Source organism: Mycothermus thermophilus, assembly GCF_041956435.1.
Source record: "Mycothermus thermophilus strain CBS 625.91 unplaced genomic scaffold VTJ04scaffold_1, whole genome shotgun sequence".
NCBI classification, from domain to species: domain Eukaryota; kingdom Fungi; phylum Ascomycota; class Sordariomycetes; order Sordariales; family Chaetomiaceae; genus Mycothermus; species Mycothermus thermophilus.
The window spans coordinates 3,931,580-3,950,779 of NW_027191427.1; the positions used below are offsets into that span (position 1 = coordinate 3,931,580).

Here is a 19,200-nt window from a genome sequence, read left to right on the forward strand (position 1 = left end):
CTCCAACGCTGGGGGTTAATACCCCGCGATCAACTCTCGTCTTGTCAGTTCGTTTCGATCTTGTGCTTCGGGTGGTATGCTGTTCCTGGGCCGGTAACTTTAAAGATTAAGGCGTCTTCGGTTCGACGTGGGGGGCGCTTGGCCACCGGAAATGCACGGATTGTTTGTGTGAGTAGTACTAACTTGCTTTGAAATGCACATCCAAAAGTTCAAGTTTGCCCGCGAACGCAAGATGCGATGTCGGCCGCGGGTAGTGGCGGTTTCCAGCTCTGCGCCCGCGTTTCGGTAACAACCCGGTAGAGTTGCCCCGCCACCGATAACGCGGGCGGAGTGGGGTGCTTGGCAGTGTAATTTACGTAATGTAACATTGTCGATGGATCTCCGATGACGTAGGGCAAGGCTGAGCAACTCACCACACCACTTCAGCCTCCCCTCCAATTTCACATGAACTGTCGAGGAAATGTTGGCATGAGAAGCGTGGAATTTTTCAACAGGTTAGGGGAATCAAAATAAACAGCTGCGAAGTTTAACGATTCATAAGAGTGGGCTCAAAACTTGCTCCTCGCCCTCGCACCCTCATCAACCTGTCCCGGGCCAGTCGTGCGAAGAGCACAGCACCTCAGCCATGGATGTAAGCAACCTTACCCCTACCTTCCCCGACCTTCCGCTCTCTCAGATATTAACTAACCCGCCCTTACTACGGCACTAGTCCGTCACCATCTACACCGTCTCCAGCCTCGCCTGGCTGTCCCTGCAATCCCTCCCCTTGATTATCTGGCCGTCGCTCATCAGCACCCTTCTCCGCATCGACCTGCCATCGCAGCTGTACATCGACTTCACCCTGGAAAAGTACTACGCCCGCTCCCTCGGCCTGTCGCAGCTCGCGCTCGCGGGGCTGCTTCTCGTCTTCTCGGGCGTGCTACCGCTCGACATCTCGCCATCATCATATTCTTCCTCCTCCCCATCATCTTCGCCATCCAACCCAACCCCCCTCGCGCGCGCCGCAGTGCTGGTTACGTCCCTCCACCACACAGCCACAGCCGCCCAGGCCTGGACGCGGTACACGGCGACCGGCGGACGGCAGACCGGGTATGCCCTGGGAGCCTTGGGGTCTGGGTTACTGGCGGCGTTTGGGTTGTGGGTGTTGCTGTTTGCGGGGGAAGGGGGAAGGCGGGTGAGCCGGCGGACAGGGGCGGACAAGAGCGTGAGTGGTTGGCCTTTTAGGAACGCGGTGGCGGAGAAGAAGAAGAAGAGGTAGGTGGGGTAGTAAGGACGAGATTGGGAAATCGAGGTTTGAAGGACGTGAAAAATGTAGGACGAGGCAAGATACCTATCTATGATTTTGGAAGTGGGACAGGAAATGGTCTAATGTCTTCTCTGATTTCATCTGGCCAGCATTTCAGTACACACTTAAATCTGCCCCGCGCGCGGAGATGGGAAATAGCACCGGTTGAGCTGAAGTGCGCTCCATGTTTGTTTATATTAGTTTCCTTGGATTCCTGTGATGTGCTGGTACCTTATTCCCGTGACTCCCGGACCCTGAACCTACCCTATAACGCCAGCACAAACTCGAAGCCGTAACCGGCCATGCCAGTAACAATATCAACCGCAGAGCGCCTCTTCTCCTGTACACAACAGTCCAGTGTATAAACACTATTGCCCAACGCCCCGCTTCCAAATACCCCGGGCCATTCATAACATCTTCCAAGGCCGGTCGCCAAGCTCCTGGCACAGGCCGAGTGAGCCCAAGTCGCCGCAAGACGGCAAGTGAGCCTGCCTGAGTTCCTCGCTTCGCTGCCTCCTAGGCCTCGAGGGTGGCAGCTGATTCAGCGGCCTGTCGGGCCGCTTCCTGTCGAGCCGCTTCCTGTCTGGCCCGCTCGCGCTGACGCTCCTTGTGCCATGCCTGCTCTGACTGCACTACCTGCTCAAGCAGCACCTCCTTCTCAAGCCACTCGCGCTTGTACAACTCCTCCCACTGCTTGCACTCCGCGCGCAGGCGCTCGCCCTCCTCCTCGGCCCATTTGACCTGGAGCCGGCACAGCTTGACCAACCGCTCGAGCGGCATGGCGAGCTCACTCGGCGTGAACCCTTGCTCCGCGGTCAAGGGCGTGAACATGTCACCCGACGAGTCATCTGCAGTACTGCCGTCGTCGCCTCCGCCACCGCCCGACGCGGAATCGTCTTGCGCGGCCGAGTGAGAATGGGGCGTCTTGATGATTATCTTGAGGTTTTTGGCCTTTGTCGCAGCACCCTGCATGCTCTTAGGAACCGGGTCGGATGGGCGCAGGGCCTCGGTCTCGTGGACAGTCCTCATGTGTTTGGCGAGCGCGTCGGAACGGGTGAAGGCACGGTCACATTCTGGTGAGATTTGTCAACAATTGTGCTCCGAATGGATCCATATGATGATGTTGCGCAATGAAATCAAGACGCTTACCTGGAAGATAGCAATAGAATGGCTTCTCGCGCGTGTGGCTCCTCATATGCGCCTTGAGCGCGTAACCACTGGCGTGCGGCATGCTCTTCCTCGGGCAGCCAACCCACTCGCACGTATACTTCTTTTGGCGCGTCTCGATGTGGTCGTTGTGGATGTGTTCGACGAGCTTGTCCATGTTTCCCAGATCGCCAATGCGACATCCTTCCCATGCACAAACGGTGATCTGTTCCTGGAAGTCATCTTCGTCTGGACGGGAATGGATGGGCGAGCTGGGGACGTCTCCATCGGTGTCGGAGGATACGTCCGACATTCCCGCTAGGGAGTCGTCGCGATCGACTTCTGGATCGGGCGCGACGGCTGATGGGGTGTTGGAGCGGCCGGCGCCTGTGACCTTGATGCGCTTCGGCGGCGGGCCTTCATCCATGATCTCGGTGGCCTCGTCCGGGTATTCATCCTCGGACGGCGCCATCGATGAGAGTGGTGAATCATCCATTGGATAGTCCATGGCGGCGAGTGCCTCGATGGGCGGGTTGAGAACGATGGTCGATTTCGATGTCGATGACGATGGTGATGTTGTGTGAGATGGCGAAGAGGTGACGTTTTATAGAGTCGACGAGATGATGAAGTACGCAGTGGCTGATGACCGAGACCTGTTCGGTGGAGGTTTGGTGGCTGATGCTGGGAAATCAGTTGGATGGCCGTTGCGGAGGGCAATTGACGACAACTTTTGGAGAATTTCAGCCCCGAGCGCGTCGCGACCACCAACACAACCGAGAATCAATGTCGGAAGGTCGCCCTTCAGTGGCCTCTTCCCAGATGGAAGCTGCGGCCCGGACGAGCGAGAGCGCTTGCCAAGACGACACCCTTCTGGTCCTTTAGTCTTGGCACGTGGCTCTTGCGAGTGCTGACAAGTGCCGCCAACTGTGGGTCAGGGGGGATGGCGGTCAGGTCGGTTCCCCACCAGTGCGAAAAGTTGCCAGGGGTCATTGATCCATTACCCCTCCCCCACCATCTCAGTACATGTAAATACAGGCAGACTTCATTAGTGCCCCCCCAGGCTACCGCGCCTCTCTTGGGACGACGCCCAACTTTTGTTTTTGCACCACCAGTCACAAAGCGCCCGAGAGCCTCTTCTCCCTCTACCGTCCCACAAACCCATCCTCCCTCAACCAGTTCGCCCTCGTCATCGCAGCCACCATGTCTACCTCAACCAAGATCTTCTCCCTCGAGGGGAGGGGTCTGAAGCTCGACACGGCTGAGGACCTCGAACCTCACATTGCCGAACTCCGCGCCATGGACGACGTCGAGGAGGTGCACCTCCTCGGAAACACCCTGGGCGTCGGCGCCTGCAAACTCCTGGGCGAAGTTCTCGCCACGAAAAAGACGTTGAAGGTGAGCCGCTCGTGGTCCGTCAATTACTTACGCTTCACGTTCATGCGCTAATCTTGCCTCTCCTTTTTCCCAGGTTGCCAACCTCGCCGACATCTTCACCGGCCGTCTTCTCAGCGAGATCCCCGAGGCCCTCTCGTCGCTGCTTACCTCCATCTTGAATCTCCCGAACCTTAACACCGTCAACCTCAACGACAACGCCTTCGGTCTGAATACCCAGGCCCCACTGGTCGCCTTCCTCTCGGCGCACGTTCCTCTTCAGCATCTCTACCTCAACAACAACGGGCTGGGCCCGCACGCTGGTATCCTCATCGCCGATGCCCTTTCGGAGCTGCACGCGAAGAAGGAGGAGGCCCGCAAGGCCGGCCAGGAGGTGCCCGATCTCGAGACGGTCATCTGCGGCCGCAACCGCCTGGAAAACGGCAGTATGGCGGCCTGGGCCAAGGCCTTCCGCCTCCACAACAAGGTGCGCGAGGTGAAGATGGTGCAGAACGGTATTCGCCAGGAGGGTATCTCTTACCTGCTGAGCGAGGGTCTGCGCCATGCCTCGAACCTCGAAATTCTAGATCTCCAGGACAATACCTTTACCCTGCTTGGCGCTAAGGCTCTCGCCGAGGTCACGCCCGGCTGGACTGAGCTTGTCGAGCTTGGCGTCGGCGACTCTCTGCTCAGCGGCAAGGGCGGCCTGGAACTGGCCAAGGCTCTGGCCAAGGGCAAGAATCAGAAGCTCAAGATCTTGCGCCTGCAGTACAACGAGATTACCAGCAAGGGAATTAAGGCGCTGGCTGATGCCGTTGAGGAGGCCCTGCCCGTGCTCAGGAAGCTTGAGCTCAACGGCAACAAGTTCCAAGAGGATGATGAGGTTATTGTCAAGCTCCAAGAACTCTTCGAAAAGCGCAAGGAGGAGCAGGCCGGAGATGTCATTATTGAGGATGAGTGGGGCCTTGACAGCCTGAGCGATCTGGAGGAGGAATCCGAGGAGGAGGAAGAGGAGGAAGAGTCTGAGGAGGAGAAGGATGAGGTGGAGGAGAAGGCCGAGAAGCTCATCAAGGAAGAAACAGCAGCCCAGGAGGAACCAGTCGCTCAGCGGAAGGACAAGGACGTCGACGAGCTGGCGAAGGAACTGGAGAAGGCGACGATCTAGGCTATATTTGAGGGTTCGTGGCGATATGGCGGGCGGCGAGGACTCCCTTCGCAGCCGGGAAATGCAAACGATACCCCAGCGTGGCTTGGTTTTGTGGGAGTTTGGTAAGGATTATAGAGTAAGGTCTGGGTATGAGGGTTGAATTGAGGGCAATACCTGCGCGTCACAAGGCGTCATGCGGTATTACAAAGGGAAAGTAAGTACGGATGCTCGGTTGATAGATGCATGTTCCCACGGCCCCTTGCAGGCCGGCTCAAATGCCGACTGGGCATGCCAGGGACTACCGTCTACTGCAGTAGTTTGCAACGTCTCATGAAGTTCCCTCTCGCACATATTCTTCTGCCTTCCATCCAGGTTGTCTTCAATGTCAGAGCAGCAACTTGCATAAAGTTGTTGGCAATCTCCTGAGCGCCACTCGCCGATCATGTTTAATTCTCCAGGCTGTCAGCCATGAAGCTCTCCCTTGAGCAACAAACATGGCATCGCTTTTTCCAGTTGCACCATGATCATATCCAGGAAACCAGCAGCGGAACCAGGAGGCACGAGCCGCCGTCCTCACAAGAAGGTTCTCTCTTCGAGTCATCCCTTCTCCGGGTCATGTTGACATACAGGCTTCTATACCGGCGTACTCTGCATCCCGCCGGGTATGATAGACGGAGCAATGCGGTTGATGTGGTTTCCGTTTATATCGTGCCCTTCTATATACTTTACTGGGCCGGGTTGTCGTCTATCCTACCGTCACATCACTGCAGGTACACAATGGAACGTCAACATTCCGTGGATGGTTTGTAGGTCCTTGCCGAGGGCACTAACGTGATAGTAAGTGCCATCATGTCTACCACATACCCCGGCTAAGGCATGGGCCGAGATTGGAACTGGACATCGCGAAATCCAGAATGCACTTTCCTGGTAGGTAACTCGGTAGCAGTACCAGTCCATGTGTCTGTCTGTTCGTTCCATTCCCCACGCAACACAGCAACCCCCGAGGACTGGACGCTGCTTCCCAGAATGCCGGAAATGCTTTGCTCATATTTTCCCCCCACGGGCACGCCGATGCAGAACTTGTTCCATCTCCATTCCACATTCCCCCGGATGTCTCGTCTCTGTGGTTGTGGTCCAGCTGGCGCCAGAACATCGCCTACATTCCTCGCGACAGCCGGCACGCCAACGCGCCAAAGACTGATCGCGACTGTTTATAAGTGACTGGCTCAGCACTATTACCTCGCACACTTTCTCTCTGCCTGTCGGATTTTCTCTTTCTTCTTCTTAGGGGGTGCTGTGCGTGGTTGCCTTATTGCTTCTTCTTCTTCTACCAAACCGGGGCAATATGGTGGCATCTTCGCTTGTGCTCCTGACGGCCCCTTTGGCACTCGCCCCTGGGGCGTGGGCACTGCCGAACCTGCTCAACCTGGGTCTCAGCCTTGGTAGCGGTCAGGTTGCTGAGGTCTCGTGTGAGGCGGTCACAGTCACGGAGACGGTCTATCTGCCAGAACCAACGGAGAAGGCGACTTCCACTGAAACGGCGAGCAGTGAGAAAACAACCGCATCGCCGAAACCAGAAACTCAGATCACGGCGTTTGTGAATATCACAGCGCCAAAAAACAACACAGGCTTTGCGGGATATCGAAATGCCCTCTATTTCACTAACTGGTCTGTCTTGTTTACCAACTTTATTGGTCTGAGCGAGCGACCAAGGAGCTGACTGATCATTCAGGGGGATCTATGGCGCCGACATGCAACCACAAGACATTCCGGCAGACCAAGTGACGCATATACTCTATGCCTTTGCCGACATTGGGCCGGATGGAGAGGTGTAAGTGGGCTTCTAGACTGCCTTCCGAGCCGCATACTGACGCTATCATAGTAAATCGTCCGACAGCTGGTCCGACACGGACAAACACTACGAAGGAGACTCGTGGAACGACGTTGGTAACAACGCCTATGGTTGCGTCAAGCAGCTGTACATCCTGAAGAAGAAGCACCGCCAGATGAAGACGCTCCTCTCCATCGGTGGCTGGACTTATTCGCCCAAGTTCGCGCCAGTCGCTGCCACGGCGGCTGGACGCAGGCGCTTCTGCAAATCCGCTGTCACCCTCATGAAAGGTAAGCACCCCTTCAAGGTGGATTCTGCATCCTAGCTGTTCAGCTCACATATCAAACCCTTCCATCGCAGATTGGGGTATGGATGGCCTAGACATTGATTGGGAATACCCCGCCAACGCGCAGGAGGCTCAAGATTATGTCGACCTTCTGAAAACCTGCCGTGCTGCCATGGACTCTTATGCCGCTAAGTACGCAAAAGGACACCATTTCCTTCTCACCATCGCCGCGCCTGCGGGGCCAAAGAACTACGACGTCCTCGACATTGAAGCCATGGACCCGCTCCTCGACGCCTGGCACATCATGGCCTACGACTACGCAGGCAGCTGGGACTCGACATCAGGCCACCAAGCCAACCTCTTCCACTCCGAGTCCAACCCCGAAGCCACCAAGTTCAGCACCGAACGGGCTGTCAGGGATTACATTGCCCGTGGCGTGCCCTCGCGCAAGATCGTCCTCGGCCTGCCCCTTTACGGACGCCAGTTCGAAAACACCGAGGGTCCTGGCAAGCCGTACAACGGCATTGGCTCTGAAGGGTCTCTGCAAGGCCAGCCGGGGATTTGGCTGTATCGCGACCTGCCTCGTCCGGGGGCTGAAGAGTTCTATGACGAAGAAGCGGGCGCGGCATACAGTTTCCAAAACGGCACCGGTGGTGGCTGGACAGGCTGGAACAAGAACACCAATGGCAAGGGCAGGATCAGTAAGTACGGAGGGGGAACCATGGTCTCGTACGACACACTCACAAGCGCGAGGAGGAAGGTGGAGTACCTTTTGGAGAACAAGCTGGGTGGAGCGGTGTTTTGGGAGGCAGCGGGAGACAAGAAGGGTGACGAGAGCTTGGTGGCAGCAGTCAGGCAAGGGATGGGAAAGCTGGAGCAGACGAAGAACTGGCTGAGTTATCCGGACAGCCAGTATGAGAATATCCGGGCCGGGATGCCGGGGAGTTAGGAAAATGGAGGCGGAAAAGTTGAGAGCCAGGGGACTATCTACGGACAGTGGTGAGCTATGTTGATTTGGGGGTCATGGTTGAGCATTCCAAGTTGCAGTTTCTTTCGTTGTTGTTTTTTTTCTTTTGTTTTTCCCTCTCTTAGACGAGAGGGACATGTAGCTGGGCCCTCTGCAGTTACGGTAAATCCGGAAACACATCTACCCAGGGGCTCGTTTCTCATCAAAACACGACCAGGTTGCTTAGCAACGCTCTTTTCAACTTGGAATCACCGCCAAAGTCATGGTGAATGTCCTGTGTTGGCGATAAAGGGAGATAGCATTCCGAGTCAACTACTGAGGTTGCACAACTCGTCATCCTTCTGCCGGGGCGAAGGACTGAGACAAGCCAGTAACACCCCGTGCCATTCAACTCCTATGAGACCGTGAGTCTCGAGAACGCAATTCCAACCCGCTTGGCTTATTTCAGCCCAGTTCTGAATGACGTATGTGCTGTCGTAGGTATGGCTCCCTTGAGCTGAGCACGCCGCATCTAGACCGAGCCCCTCGTCCAAGCAGTGAGACAAAGACTGGGTGTCAGCGTTAAGATTGGGGGATCTCGCTCGGGGGATCACGTCCGTCCGTCCCAACACGTCCCCGTGTTTCAGATCCCTCGGCACGGCAGGTTCCCGATGGACTGGGCGGAAAATCATCACCTGATGTCAAAACGTTCCAGAGACAACAGCCTCTCATTTCAAAGGCACTAGACACACACGCACGCACACACACACGCACACACACACCAACAGCCGGTAAGTGCTGTACTGGTGAAAACAGTAGTGAGCTCGCAAGTCCTACGCCTCCAAGGTCGGTAGGTGTGGTATCCAAGCCGTTGGTATCTTTTTAAGAAAACAAGAAAAGAAATGGTGGGTATATACATAGGATACATACGACTCTGCTCCCGCCAAAAGTTCAACAAACCGCCCTGTGCCCCACAGGGCAATTCATTTCATCCAAGTTAAAGAGAAAAAGTATGAAAAGAAAACATAAATGAATGAAAGAAAATGAAAAAGCAAAGGCAAGCCAAACGCCGATGCTGCGTCCTGGCAGCCACCAACAAGCCACACTCTTTCCATTCCCCGTGGTATTATGCTCCCCCAATCCCAGAACCGAACGAACCATGTATAATGATGTCCAGTGGATTGCTACAATAGTCGAAACTCCGTCTCTCTCCATCCATTTGTGTCTAACCACATTCCATCAAACATCATACCCCGCAAACCGCAAAAGAAACTTTACATCAACAACCCCACAACCCCCACCAACCCAGCAACCACTGCCGCCAGGACCGCACCACTCTTCGAACCGTAGACGGCCATAGCGCCGGCCTCGACGACGGCCGTGGAGGGCGAAGCGCTGGGCAGGCCCACGCCCGTCGCCACGGCGGCCACCGAGGTGGTCAGGGTCTGCGTGACGCCGTTGTTGACGGTGGTCAGGGTGGTCAGGACCGACGAGGTCGGGATGGCGACCAGGCCCGTGCCCGTAGCGGGCGGGGTGGTGTCGGTGAGCGTGTCGATGGCGATGAAGTCGGTGCTGCTGCTTGAGCTGGTGCTGCTGTCGACGGTGTCGGTGGGGAGGCTCTCGAGGGAGTCGGTGGCAGTGGAGTCGAGGCCTGGCAGAGGGGTGAGGGAGTCGGTGGGCACGGCGGCGTCGGCGGTCGTGTCGAGGCCGGGGAGCGGGGCGAGAGAATCAGTCGGGAGGGCCTCGACAGCGGAGTCGGTCGGCAGGCCCGGCAGCGGGGTGAGGGAGTCGGTGACGGGGGCGTCGGTGTTCAGACCAGGCAGGGTCTGGAGAGTCGACGACGCGTCGGCGGGAATGTCCGCGGGAACGTCCAAGCCGGCCGTGGGCTGAACAACATCACCCGAGCCAAGGTCAGCGCTGGCTGTGCTGTCGGGGGAGGTGAGGTCGCCGCTGGGCGTGGCGAACGAAGGCGGGAGCTCTTCGCTCGAGGGCGCGCCCGCGGCGGGGTCAGGGATGACGGCAGTAGTGGTTGGGACACCCACGATCGGAGTGAAGGAGCCAATCACGCCATCCAGCGTCGAGGTTGGCAAGACCTCGGCAGGGGGCGTCTCGATGACGTCCGCCGAACTGGCGCTGATGGTGGTGAAACCGCCGACGATCTGGGTGAAGGTCCCGATCACGGCCGAGGGCGTAGGGATGATCTCGATAATCTATGTCACACTTGGTTAGTCAACCGGCACGCACTCGTGGATTTCAAGAGGACATACCGAGGTCTCAATGCTCGGCAGGACAGAGGTCAAAGTGGACAGGCCGGGGAGCGGGAGGAGAGGCTGGCCGGCCGAGGCGCCGGCGTCGAGTCCAGGAAGCGGGCGAAGGCTCACGGAGGCCACCTCGGTCGGCAGAGCGAGGATGTCAGTCAAGACGAGCGAGTCGGTGGCGGTGGGAAGAGCATTGAGATTGTCGGTATTCAAGCCGGGCAGCGGGCGGAGAGTACCGGCACCCCCGTCGGCCGTCTGCAGACCCGGAAGCGGCCTGAGGCCTGACTGGGCGGCTCTCTCGTTGGCCTCGGCGGCGGACGAAGCGGCAGCGGCAGCGCTCGACTGGATGGCGGCAAGTTCTTCAGGGGGGATGGCTCCAGCCAAGGTCGTGGTGGCGGTGGCGCTGGAGGTTGAGGTCGTGATCGGGGTGCTGGAGCTAGCAGTCTCTGACTCGCCAAAACCAACGGTCTGGATGGTGAAGATGGTGGCATCGCCGTCAACACCAGCTGCCTGAGCTCCCCGCTGAGGAGCGGCCACCGCCTCCTGGGCCGCGGCCGCAAGGAGAGCCGTAACAAAGGTCTTGGTGGTGAGCTGCATCTTTGTCGTCGAGACACTAGTGGATTTGCAGGTAGGGAAATTAAAGCCAGAGGCACTGACGTCGTCGAGGGTCAGGAGAACAGCGAGGCTCAAGAAGAAACGAAAGCAAAAGCAAACAAATAACACTGGCCTGCAGTCACGAAGTGAAAGACGAACAAAAGAAGGTGAAGAGAAGGAAACCTAACGGCCGGGCACCACGGAAGATGGACCTTTGGGGAGGGCAGAAGAGAGGAAGGAAGGGAAGAGGAGAGAGACGGCGACGGGCGCCGGCGCAGGTGGGATATAGCACATCATATTCATGTTCTAGCGGCTCAATGTTCTCACGAGATCTGCGACAGGAGCAGTCTGATCACGACCCGCCGGAGAGCATCATCCCAGCTCGGCACTCGATGAACAAAGCTTCTGCAATGGCAACGTGCCCTGTCCAATGTAACTGTGGTTGTCGTGTGAAACAAAATGATGCGTGTGGTTCGACAGGGACCCTGGATGAGCTTCGGGAGGGCGGCGGTCCGTGGACTTTGATGCCGCCCAAGGTTCCATTTTACACTTACACTACACATGGGATGGCGTCGGGAGAGGTTGAGCCGCATCTGGGGACATGGAGGGGTGCGGAGGCCGAGGGGGCCTTGGGAGCAACGCTCTGACACAGGAACCCTGTCGCGATGAAACTTGGGCTCCTGTCACGACTCTCGGCATGTTAGCGATTTGTGAGAAAACGCCAGCGTTTCCGTTAACAGGCCAAGACTCGACGCCGGGCTTGGGACAAGACTTTGGACGTGAGCTAGGCTGAAGAGGAGGAAGTCGAAACATTTGGTGATGAAGCGAGTTGCCCGTTCCTGCATGTCACTCCGAACACAACGTGGTGGATATGGATGCCATCAGATGAAAAATAACGTTGGATTTTGTTGACGTAGGAGCAAATTTTGAGATGACGCCAAGTGAAGACGGGGATTGCTGTCAAGGTCCAGGTCGTCGGCGCTGCGGCCATCCGAGGGAAGAGCAGCAACCAGACAAGATGACCAGGCCAGACCAGACGACGAGGCCAGGGCTGGTGCTAAGGCCAAACTTTATTTGGACCGTGAGCAACATTGGAAAACGGTGAAATGCAGATCATCAACAAAGGGAAGAGGAGGGATGATGATTTGCGGTTTCTAATGCATTGGAACATCAGCTGCAGGGTCAAGAAAGATCATGTTTGGTGACCCATTCCTGGAGGTTGGGTGTTTTGGATGTCGTTGATGTGAAATGGAGACGATCAGTCGAGTTGGGGATGGAGTTGGAGATGGAGACCGGATGGGAATCCGGGCGATTTCACAGGGCTGAAAATGGAGGTGGATCAAGTGCATCAAGAGGGTTAGGGTTGACTATATTCATCTCCCACCAAGCTCCCATCCATGAATGTCCCGCCATTCTGCCGTTCCCCACCGCCCAAAAGATGCCGACGTCAAGCTCCTCCAAGCTTCCCCGAATTCCACAACCCAGCTGGGATCAGGAACAGTAATCCACGTCAAAAAACCAACAACACCGACACAATGGGTTGGTTCGACGGCTGGTTCGGCTCCGGCAGCAACAATGACTCGGATCCGCTCCGGCGGCTGGATCCCAAGCTGCGCGAGTTCCTCGAGCGCGAGTCTCCCGTCAAGTACAACCTCAGCACCCCAGAGCAGCAGCAGCAGCCACAACAGCAACAGCAACAACAACAACAACCACAACCACAATCCCAGACCCAGCAACAACAACAAGACCCCTCCCAACCCGTCGTGCCCCCGCAATCCCTCTTCCCCGACGGCCGCTACGCCCACCTCTGGAAAACCTACCGCCCCTTAGCCGCCATCGAAGCCGAGACCAAATCCGACAGCGAGAAGCTCTCCGACGTGGTGGCCGCCTACAAGGAGCGGCGCGGCATGATCGGGCGCGCCGCCCTCGAGAACTGCGCCGAGGAGCAGTCCGAGTGGGCCTCGTGCATGAAGTCCGGCAGCTGGCGGGCGCGCGCCACCATGTGCCGCGACGAGGTCCACCGCTTCGAGCGCTGCTACGCCGCGCAGACGAGGCTGCTCAAGGCGCTGGGGTATTTGAGTGTTTATGGGAGGAGCCCGGAGGTGGATGAGGAGATTCAGATGCGCGCGGATGAGTTGTATCAGAAGATGGTGCAGCGCGAGAAAGAGGTAGAGAAGGCGCGGCAGGAAGGGAGGGAACCGCCGCCTTTCAAGGGGCTGTTTGATGATGAGGTGCAGGTTCCTGCTGCTCCTGCTGCTGCTAAGCCGGCTAGTGTTGGTGCTGGTGCTGCTTCTTCTGCGCCGGCGCCGGCAAAGGAGGACTTCCCCGAGCCAGGACCGGCCTTGTTGGCCAAGTGGAAGGAGAAGCTGGAGAAGCTGCCGCCTGAGGATCGCGAAGCCGAGGAGAAGGCGTTGCGCGCCGAGTGGCGGTCCAAGGTGGAGATGGCTCGCCAGGTGCAGGGTATTTGGGAGGAACAGGCCCGCGAGCGCAAGAAGCGCAGGGAGGAGGGTAAGGAAACCATTTTTGATAGGGTTGCTGAAATGGCTGCCCGGTGGCGTGGGACCAAAACGGATTGAAGACGGGGGCCGAGAAGGCCAGAGTCTACGTGTCGTAGATGAGGGTTGGGATGGGATGGATGTACTCATACTGATACCAGAAAGGGAGGGAAAGGAGGACATGTACAAAATATCCACCAAAACTTGGGAATGACGACCATCGGGGCAGAGCACCATGCAACGATGCATGCATCATGTATCCATATACCTAGTCATATACTCATTACTGCGCTTCTCTGGCGTCTTTTCTTTTTTTTTCGGCCGTCCATCCATCTACCTGCCCTCCAGGATAGCTGCCGCTCGTTCCAGGAACGCATTGAACTCCCGAATCTGCTTCAACGCCCCGCCCCCTTCGCTCCGCGAGCATGCCTGGTCCGCCACGCGGCTGATGAGCAGCTCCAGGTTGGCGAGGTCCGCCTTCTTCTGCGACGCCGGCGACAGGTCGGGCGCCGCGTGGCCCTTCTCCACAGCAAGGTCGATATCGTGCATAGCCGACGAGAGGGAAATATGCCGCTGATGGACACACCAGTCAGTCATCTTTGTCCAAGACCCTGCGTGCGTTTTCCTTCCAACAAGCATACGGCAGGAAATCTACTTACCAACGCCTCCTTGCTTTCAGCCTCGTGCCGGATGCGAATCGCGTCCATACGCAGGGCCACCTGCTCCCTCTCGGCACGGATGCGCAGGATCTCCTCGCGCAGGGCGAGCTTTTCCTTTTGCGCGGCGCGCACCCGCTTGCGGAGGGAGTGAAGCGTGTCGAGAGCGATAGTCTGTCGTCGTCCTTGCAATCAGCATCACATTTCTACCCACCCCAATTGATCGGTCGACAAGAAAGAACAAAGACACTTACATGCTCCAACAACCTCGTCCTCACCTCCTCGCGGAAGGCCTCGAGCGCACGATACATAGTCTTGTGCTCGCGCCGCGTCGCCGCGTCCTCGGCCGCCCGCCCCCGCTCCTCCAGCTTGCCCAGGTACGCCTCGATCAGCTCTTCGCAAAGCGTCGACAGCACGTCGATGGCGTTGACCCCGCCCCGGTTGGAGAAGGCGGGGAGGTTCTCGCCGAGCCCGCGGGCCGCCGAAGAGTCGTGTCCCGCTGCTGAGGCGCGTGGGGGCTTGGCAAAGCGCTGGACGGCGACGGAAACGGAGCCGGAGGGCTTTTCTGCTTCGTCGTTGTCGTCGGCAGCGGGAATGGTGGTTTTTTTCTTTGGTTTCCTGGGTTTCTTTTGTGGAGCTGCTTCTTTTGGTTTGGTGGGTGGCTGACGGGAAGTTGCTGGTTGTGGCGGCGGCGGTGATGCAGGAGAGGGCTCCCGTGTAGGTTGTTGAGGTGGTGATTGAGGCTTGGATGGTGGCCTGCCCCGCGGCCGTTTTGCCGGTTGCTGCTGCTGCGCGGGACTGGCGACCTGTTGTCTTTTCCTGCGCCGTGTCGGAGCCGGTGACTCTTCGACTCTGCCAGTATCATCCAGCTCGGGCGATGGTCCCCGTGGGCTACGCCGGAGGCGTTTCCTTCCTAACCTCTGAGCAGCCTCTTTTTCCCCGATCTCCTGTGCCTGCTCCTCTTCCTGTTCCTCTTCCTGCACCTCTTCCTCCACGGCATCTTCTGGTTGGTCTTTCACTTCCTCCTCCGCTTCGAGCTCCACTGATCCTTCTTCCCCTGGCATTGTTGATTCAGCCACTTCCACCGCTTCCACGTCTCCCTTCTCGTGGTCTTCTTCCTCGGCAACCTCTTCTTCCTCCTCTTCTTCCTCCTCTTCTTCCTCCTCTTCTTCTTCCTCCTCCTCCTCCTCTTCCTCCTGTCCTGACTCCTCCGCACCCGCTTCCTCCTGCTCTTCTTCCTCCACCTGCTCTTCACCATCCACCGCCACCTCACTCTCAGCAACCTCAACCTCAACCACCCTACTCGCCGCGGCCCGCGCACTTCTCCGCATCCTCGCCTCAGGCGGACTACTCCCAGCCACCTCCTCCCTCCCTTTCCCACCGGTGACATCAACCGTAAACTCCGCCTTCGCCGCCGCAGCAGCAACAGCAGCAACCACCTTCCTACCCGCCGCTCCTCTCCTCGCCGCCAACCTCCGGGTGGCCAAGCGCCGCTCAATAGGCGACGAGCTCGCCACCAACCCGTTTCCTGCTCCATCCGCACCACCATCCTCATCCAAATCCATGGTATTATCCACCTCGGCCAAAACCTTTTGCAGCAGCGCGCTCGAGTCGACTGCCGGCGTGGTGCGTAGCCGCCGTCGCCTGCCGCTACCTGGTGCGTCGGCGGGGCTTTCGGTGACTTCTTCTATGTCGATGTCCATTTGTACAGCGGGGGAAAGCGGGTGACGCGCGGGGAGGTTGGGGCGCGGGGAGCGTGTCGCTGCTGCGGCGGCGGCAGCAGCGGCGGCTGGAGGAGAGGAGGAAGGGTCGATGGCGAGGCGTTTGGTGGCGGAGATGACGCTGGAGAGGGGCCCGCGCGGGAGGGGACGGGGTTGGGTATGAGGGCGCGCGGAGGGAGGGAGAGATGGGGCGTCGGGCATGGGTTGGTCGGAGTCATTTACGGGAGGTAGAGGTTGTGGTAGTGGCGGTTGGGCGGCCGGGAGGGTGGATTCACCGGCATCGGTGCTGTGGTCGGGGAGACTGTAGATATCATGTTCGGCAGCGTGTTGTGGAGCGGAAGGAGGAGGCGGTGGTGGCAGTCGGGCAGCGTCACTGTCAAGGCGTTTCCTTTTCGCCGAAGTGTTGGGAGAGTGTCGGGTTGGGGGAGCGGGAGCGGGAGTAGGTGAGGTAGATGGCGGTGCTTCATCTTCCTCTTCCTCAACGGATGGTGAGGCTTCCTGGGGCTCGTCTGGAGGTGGCTCGGCCAAGGGAATGACGAATCCGAAGTCTATGTCTCCCACATTGTGTCTCCTGATATTGGTGTCAGTTGCTGGCTCGTCTTCTGGGATATTTTGAAACTGTATTGAGCTTTTTCGTACCCTGCCCCTCGCATGCGTTCGCGCATGCGCTCCTGACCTGTGGCATTGTCAGCAGAATCATTTTTGGGCATTGGATTATAATTTGGTCAAAAACATACGGGTGGCCATTGTTGTGACTCTGGTAGTGGCCTTGAAGATATCACATATCTACCGGGCCTTGTTTTGTCGTGAAGTCGCAGCTTATAAGCACAAACATGAAGTTGGAAATTGATGACGCGCCTTCGAGTTGTGAGACGCGACGGCGTTCCATGCGTTGGACTGGGCCCCACATCGAAATGAACACAACCAACCCCAGGCCAAGCCTTGCTTGGCTTCGCGGGAGCGCTAATCCAGTTTGGGTTCCCCGTTTTCAGTCAACACCTCATTACTGTGTAAGTTCCTTGACGTGTTGTTGACTGGGAATTCACCATTGTCTTCCGCTGCTAACGATCTCTCATGGCAGATTCAAAAATACCGACAACTGGATTTTTAAGGATAGAACCTTGCGAAAATATCTGATCTAATTGTATTCTCGCCTTGTTTGACTATTATCCAACGTCTTCCCCATTTTCGAATCCAATAAGATGGCGGACGAAAGAAACAAGACAGCCCGTCGTCAAGTTGTCCCAAAGACATCAGAGCCCCATGAAGACCTGTAACAAGAAAATTAGAAAGCAAATACTCGGTTAATAGATGCTATCCTTAACAGCCGGAGTATCCTCCGATCCATCATGACCCGGGGCCGGCGCTTGGCCCGGCGTCGGCTCCGTGTCCCTCTGCCAAATCGGGCAGGTCACCAAGCCAGCAGCTACTATATGTTCGAGTCCGGGCCTGAGTCAGCCCGTCCAACGTCCGCCATCATTCAGGTTATGTAGGAATTGGAGCCAATGTCCACCGACGTTTTTTCCCCAGCCTTTTTTTGCACGTTGTGTGTTGTCGTGTCAAAAAGCCGGGTCTATCCGATCCAAGAGACATGAACGAGCAACAACCCTAACCCCCGGGTTTCGGCCAGCTGGCACCAGCCATAGGCAGACATCCCTGACAAGCAGCCGGGCCGACTGCAGCCTAGAGCCTACATCCACCAGTGGTGGTCCCAGGTCGTCATCGCCTCCGGCTCCAGGTCCCAGCGCCTTGTGCCTATCTGTCCTCCCATCCACTTCGCCCAAACATCCAATCCAACACCTGACGTATCCACTGACCGACCGCCTCATCTACCCATCGACTTCCGCCTCCCGGAATATTCGCGCAGTTATCCATTACTTCTTTCTCCAAACTACACGACGCCGTTGTGAGCAGCCCTGCACTTAAGCCCGGCTGCTCGCGTCATGCCGTCATAGACCAACCTCCATCTATCCCTCGACCACACGAGGTGGCCTTCTCCTGCCCGTCTCTGATACACGCACGCATCCATACACCCCGTTCGGGTCCCATTGCACCAGGCTCTTAACGCCACCACACTCTCAACCGTCAATTCAAGATGGGGTGGACAGTACGTCGTCCCGCTTCGGGCTTCCTCGTCGAGGGGTCACTCCCTTGACCCCCCACCAACTTCCGCTAACAACACTGCCCCTTCTCCCAGATCTTCAGGATAGCGGCCGACCTGTGCCACATCACGGCGAAATGCATCCTCATCTTCTCCATCCACCGCAACCGGAGCTCTGAGGGCGTGTCGCTGCTGACCCAGATCTTCTACGCCCTCGTCTTCGTCACCCGCTACACCGACCTGTTTCGCGAGTCGTACGCATGGAACTACTTCTTCAAGGTCTTCTACCTGCTCTCGTCCTTCTACACAATTGCCATCATGCGCTTCGTCTACCCCCGCACCCGCGAGCGCGAGATCGCCTGGAAGATGAGCGCCATGATCCTGGCCGGGTCGTTGGTCCTGTCGCCCTTCGTCATGCTCATCTTTGACCCCAAGGACTGGTGGGGATTCCAGGAGGTATGAATCCCACGTCTGCTGTGTCCATGCATGCCCCTATCCGCTAACTCCCATGCCTCTCTTCCACAGTGGCTCTGGGTCTTCTCCCAAATCCTCGAATCTGTCTGCGTTCTCCCCCAACTCCTCCTCCTCCGTCAAACCACCATCCCGACCGTCATCACTTCCTTTTACATCGTCTTTCTCGGCTCCTACCGCGGCCTATACGTGATCAACTGGATCATGAAAGAATTCGACACCAATATGAAGAAGCCGAACCCTATCAGCGTCATATTCGGCATCATCCAGACCGCCCTCTACGTCGATTTCGCCTGGGTCTACTGGTCGCGCCAGCGCGTCAAGCTGCGCAACGGCGGCATCGTCGACGCCGACGACTTGTCTCGCGGCTGGCTCCTGCGCCGCATCTTCGGCAGCAAGCACTTCGAGCGCGAAATCGACGGCGACGAGGAGAGCGCCCCGGCCCTCGGCTCCCGTTCCACCAGCAGCGCGCGCGGCGGTGCCCGGCCCAAGTGGGGCTCGCGCGGCATCTCCATCAGCGCCGACGAGGGCGTGCTCGAGCACGAGCGCTCGAGGGGCAGCGGTGCGTTTGGAGATGATAGCGACGACGACGACGACGATCAGGAGCACGGCGTGACGAATGTCGTCGATCCGGACGCCAAGATGCGCGATCCGGACGAGCTCGCCCGCGCGCTGGATGAGGAGGAGGATGACGATGATGATTCTGATGATTCCGATGATTCCGATGCTCCACCCGCCGCGGGTCCCTCCTCATCGGCATCGCAACAACAGCAACAACAACAGCAACCAAAGAAGACCTCGCCCGTTCCTCCGGGGATCAGGAATGATGAGTGGAACGACGATTAAACGGGCCATCGACATGGAGCTCTAGAGGATATGGAACGCCCCTCCT

The 19,200-nt window shown here is 57.8% G+C and overlaps 9 protein-coding genes across 9 annotated transcripts; 6 read left to right on the top strand and 3 right to left on the bottom strand.

Annotated features, from left to right (window-relative positions):
* Window positions 1–625: 625 nt before the first annotated feature.
* VTJ04DRAFT_1457 (uncharacterized protein) lies at window positions 626–1,258 on the top strand (the record flags this gene model as incomplete). The annotated part of the gene is made up of 2 exons (XM_069359146.1): window positions 626–631; window positions 710–1,258. 2 exons carry the CDS (start codon window positions 626–628, stop codon window positions 1,256–1,258), a joined length of 555 nt encoding a protein of 184 aa, XP_069224065.1.
* A 543-nt stretch (window positions 1,259–1,801) lies between these two features.
* VTJ04DRAFT_1458 (uncharacterized protein) lies at window positions 1,802–2,939 on the bottom strand (the record flags this gene model as incomplete). Its single annotated transcript, XM_069359147.1, has 2 exons — window positions 1,802–2,358; window positions 2,435–2,939. 2 exons carry the CDS (start codon window positions 2,937–2,939, stop codon window positions 1,802–1,804), a joined length of 1,062 nt encoding a protein of 353 aa, XP_069224066.1.
* Window positions 2,940–3,631: 692 nt separating this feature from the next.
* VTJ04DRAFT_1459 (uncharacterized protein) lies at window positions 3,632–4,967 on the top strand (the record flags this gene model as incomplete). Its single annotated transcript, XM_069359148.1, has 2 exons — window positions 3,632–3,826; window positions 3,900–4,967. 2 exons carry the CDS (start codon window positions 3,632–3,634, stop codon window positions 4,965–4,967), a joined length of 1,263 nt encoding a protein of 420 aa, XP_069224067.1.
* Window positions 4,968–6,294: 1,327 nt separating this feature from the next.
* On the top strand, window positions 6,295–8,015 carry VTJ04DRAFT_1460 (uncharacterized protein; the record flags this gene model as incomplete). Its single annotated transcript, XM_069359150.1, has 4 exons — window positions 6,295–6,617; window positions 6,682–6,780; window positions 6,832–7,070; window positions 7,141–8,015. 4 exons carry the CDS (start codon window positions 6,295–6,297, stop codon window positions 8,013–8,015), a joined length of 1,536 nt encoding a protein of 511 aa, XP_069224068.1.
* A 1,271-nt stretch (window positions 8,016–9,286) lies between these two features.
* VTJ04DRAFT_1461 (uncharacterized protein) lies at window positions 9,287–10,867 on the bottom strand (the record flags this gene model as incomplete). Its single annotated transcript, XM_069359151.1, has 3 exons — window positions 9,287–9,898; window positions 10,055–10,222; window positions 10,280–10,867. 3 exons carry the CDS (start codon window positions 10,865–10,867, stop codon window positions 9,287–9,289), a joined length of 1,368 nt encoding a protein of 455 aa, XP_069224069.1.
* A 1,532-nt stretch (window positions 10,868–12,399) lies between these two features.
* Window positions 12,400–13,440, top strand: VTJ04DRAFT_1462 (uncharacterized protein; the record flags this gene model as incomplete). The annotated part of the gene is made up of 1 exon (XM_069359152.1): window positions 12,400–13,440. The coding sequence occupies one exon, from the start codon at window positions 12,400–12,402 to the stop codon at window positions 13,438–13,440; it is 1,041 nt and encodes a 346-aa protein (XP_069224070.1).
* Window positions 13,441–13,692: 252 nt separating this feature from the next.
* Window positions 13,693–16,483, bottom strand: VTJ04DRAFT_1463 (uncharacterized protein; the record flags this gene model as incomplete). Its single annotated transcript, XM_069359153.1, has 5 exons — window positions 13,693–13,932; window positions 14,019–14,189; window positions 14,270–16,307; window positions 16,376–16,412; window positions 16,474–16,483. 5 exons carry the CDS (start codon window positions 16,481–16,483, stop codon window positions 13,693–13,695), a joined length of 2,496 nt encoding a protein of 831 aa, XP_069224071.1.
* A 167-nt stretch (window positions 16,484–16,650) lies between these two features.
* Window positions 16,651–17,801, top strand: VTJ04DRAFT_1464 (uncharacterized protein; the record flags this gene model as incomplete). The annotated part of the gene is made up of 2 exons (XM_069359154.1): window positions 16,651–16,746; window positions 17,604–17,801. The coding sequence occupies 2 exons, from the start codon at window positions 16,651–16,653 to the stop codon at window positions 17,799–17,801; spliced, it is 294 nt and encodes a 97-aa protein (XP_069224072.1).
* A 30-nt stretch (window positions 17,802–17,831) lies between these two features.
* Window positions 17,832–19,154, top strand: VTJ04DRAFT_1465 (uncharacterized protein; the record flags this gene model as incomplete). Its single annotated transcript, XM_069359155.1, has 3 exons — window positions 17,832–17,843; window positions 17,934–18,293; window positions 18,363–19,154. The coding sequence occupies 3 exons, from the start codon at window positions 17,832–17,834 to the stop codon at window positions 19,152–19,154; spliced, it is 1,164 nt and encodes a 387-aa protein (XP_069224073.1).
* Between the last annotated feature and the right edge of the window lie 46 nt (window positions 19,155–19,200).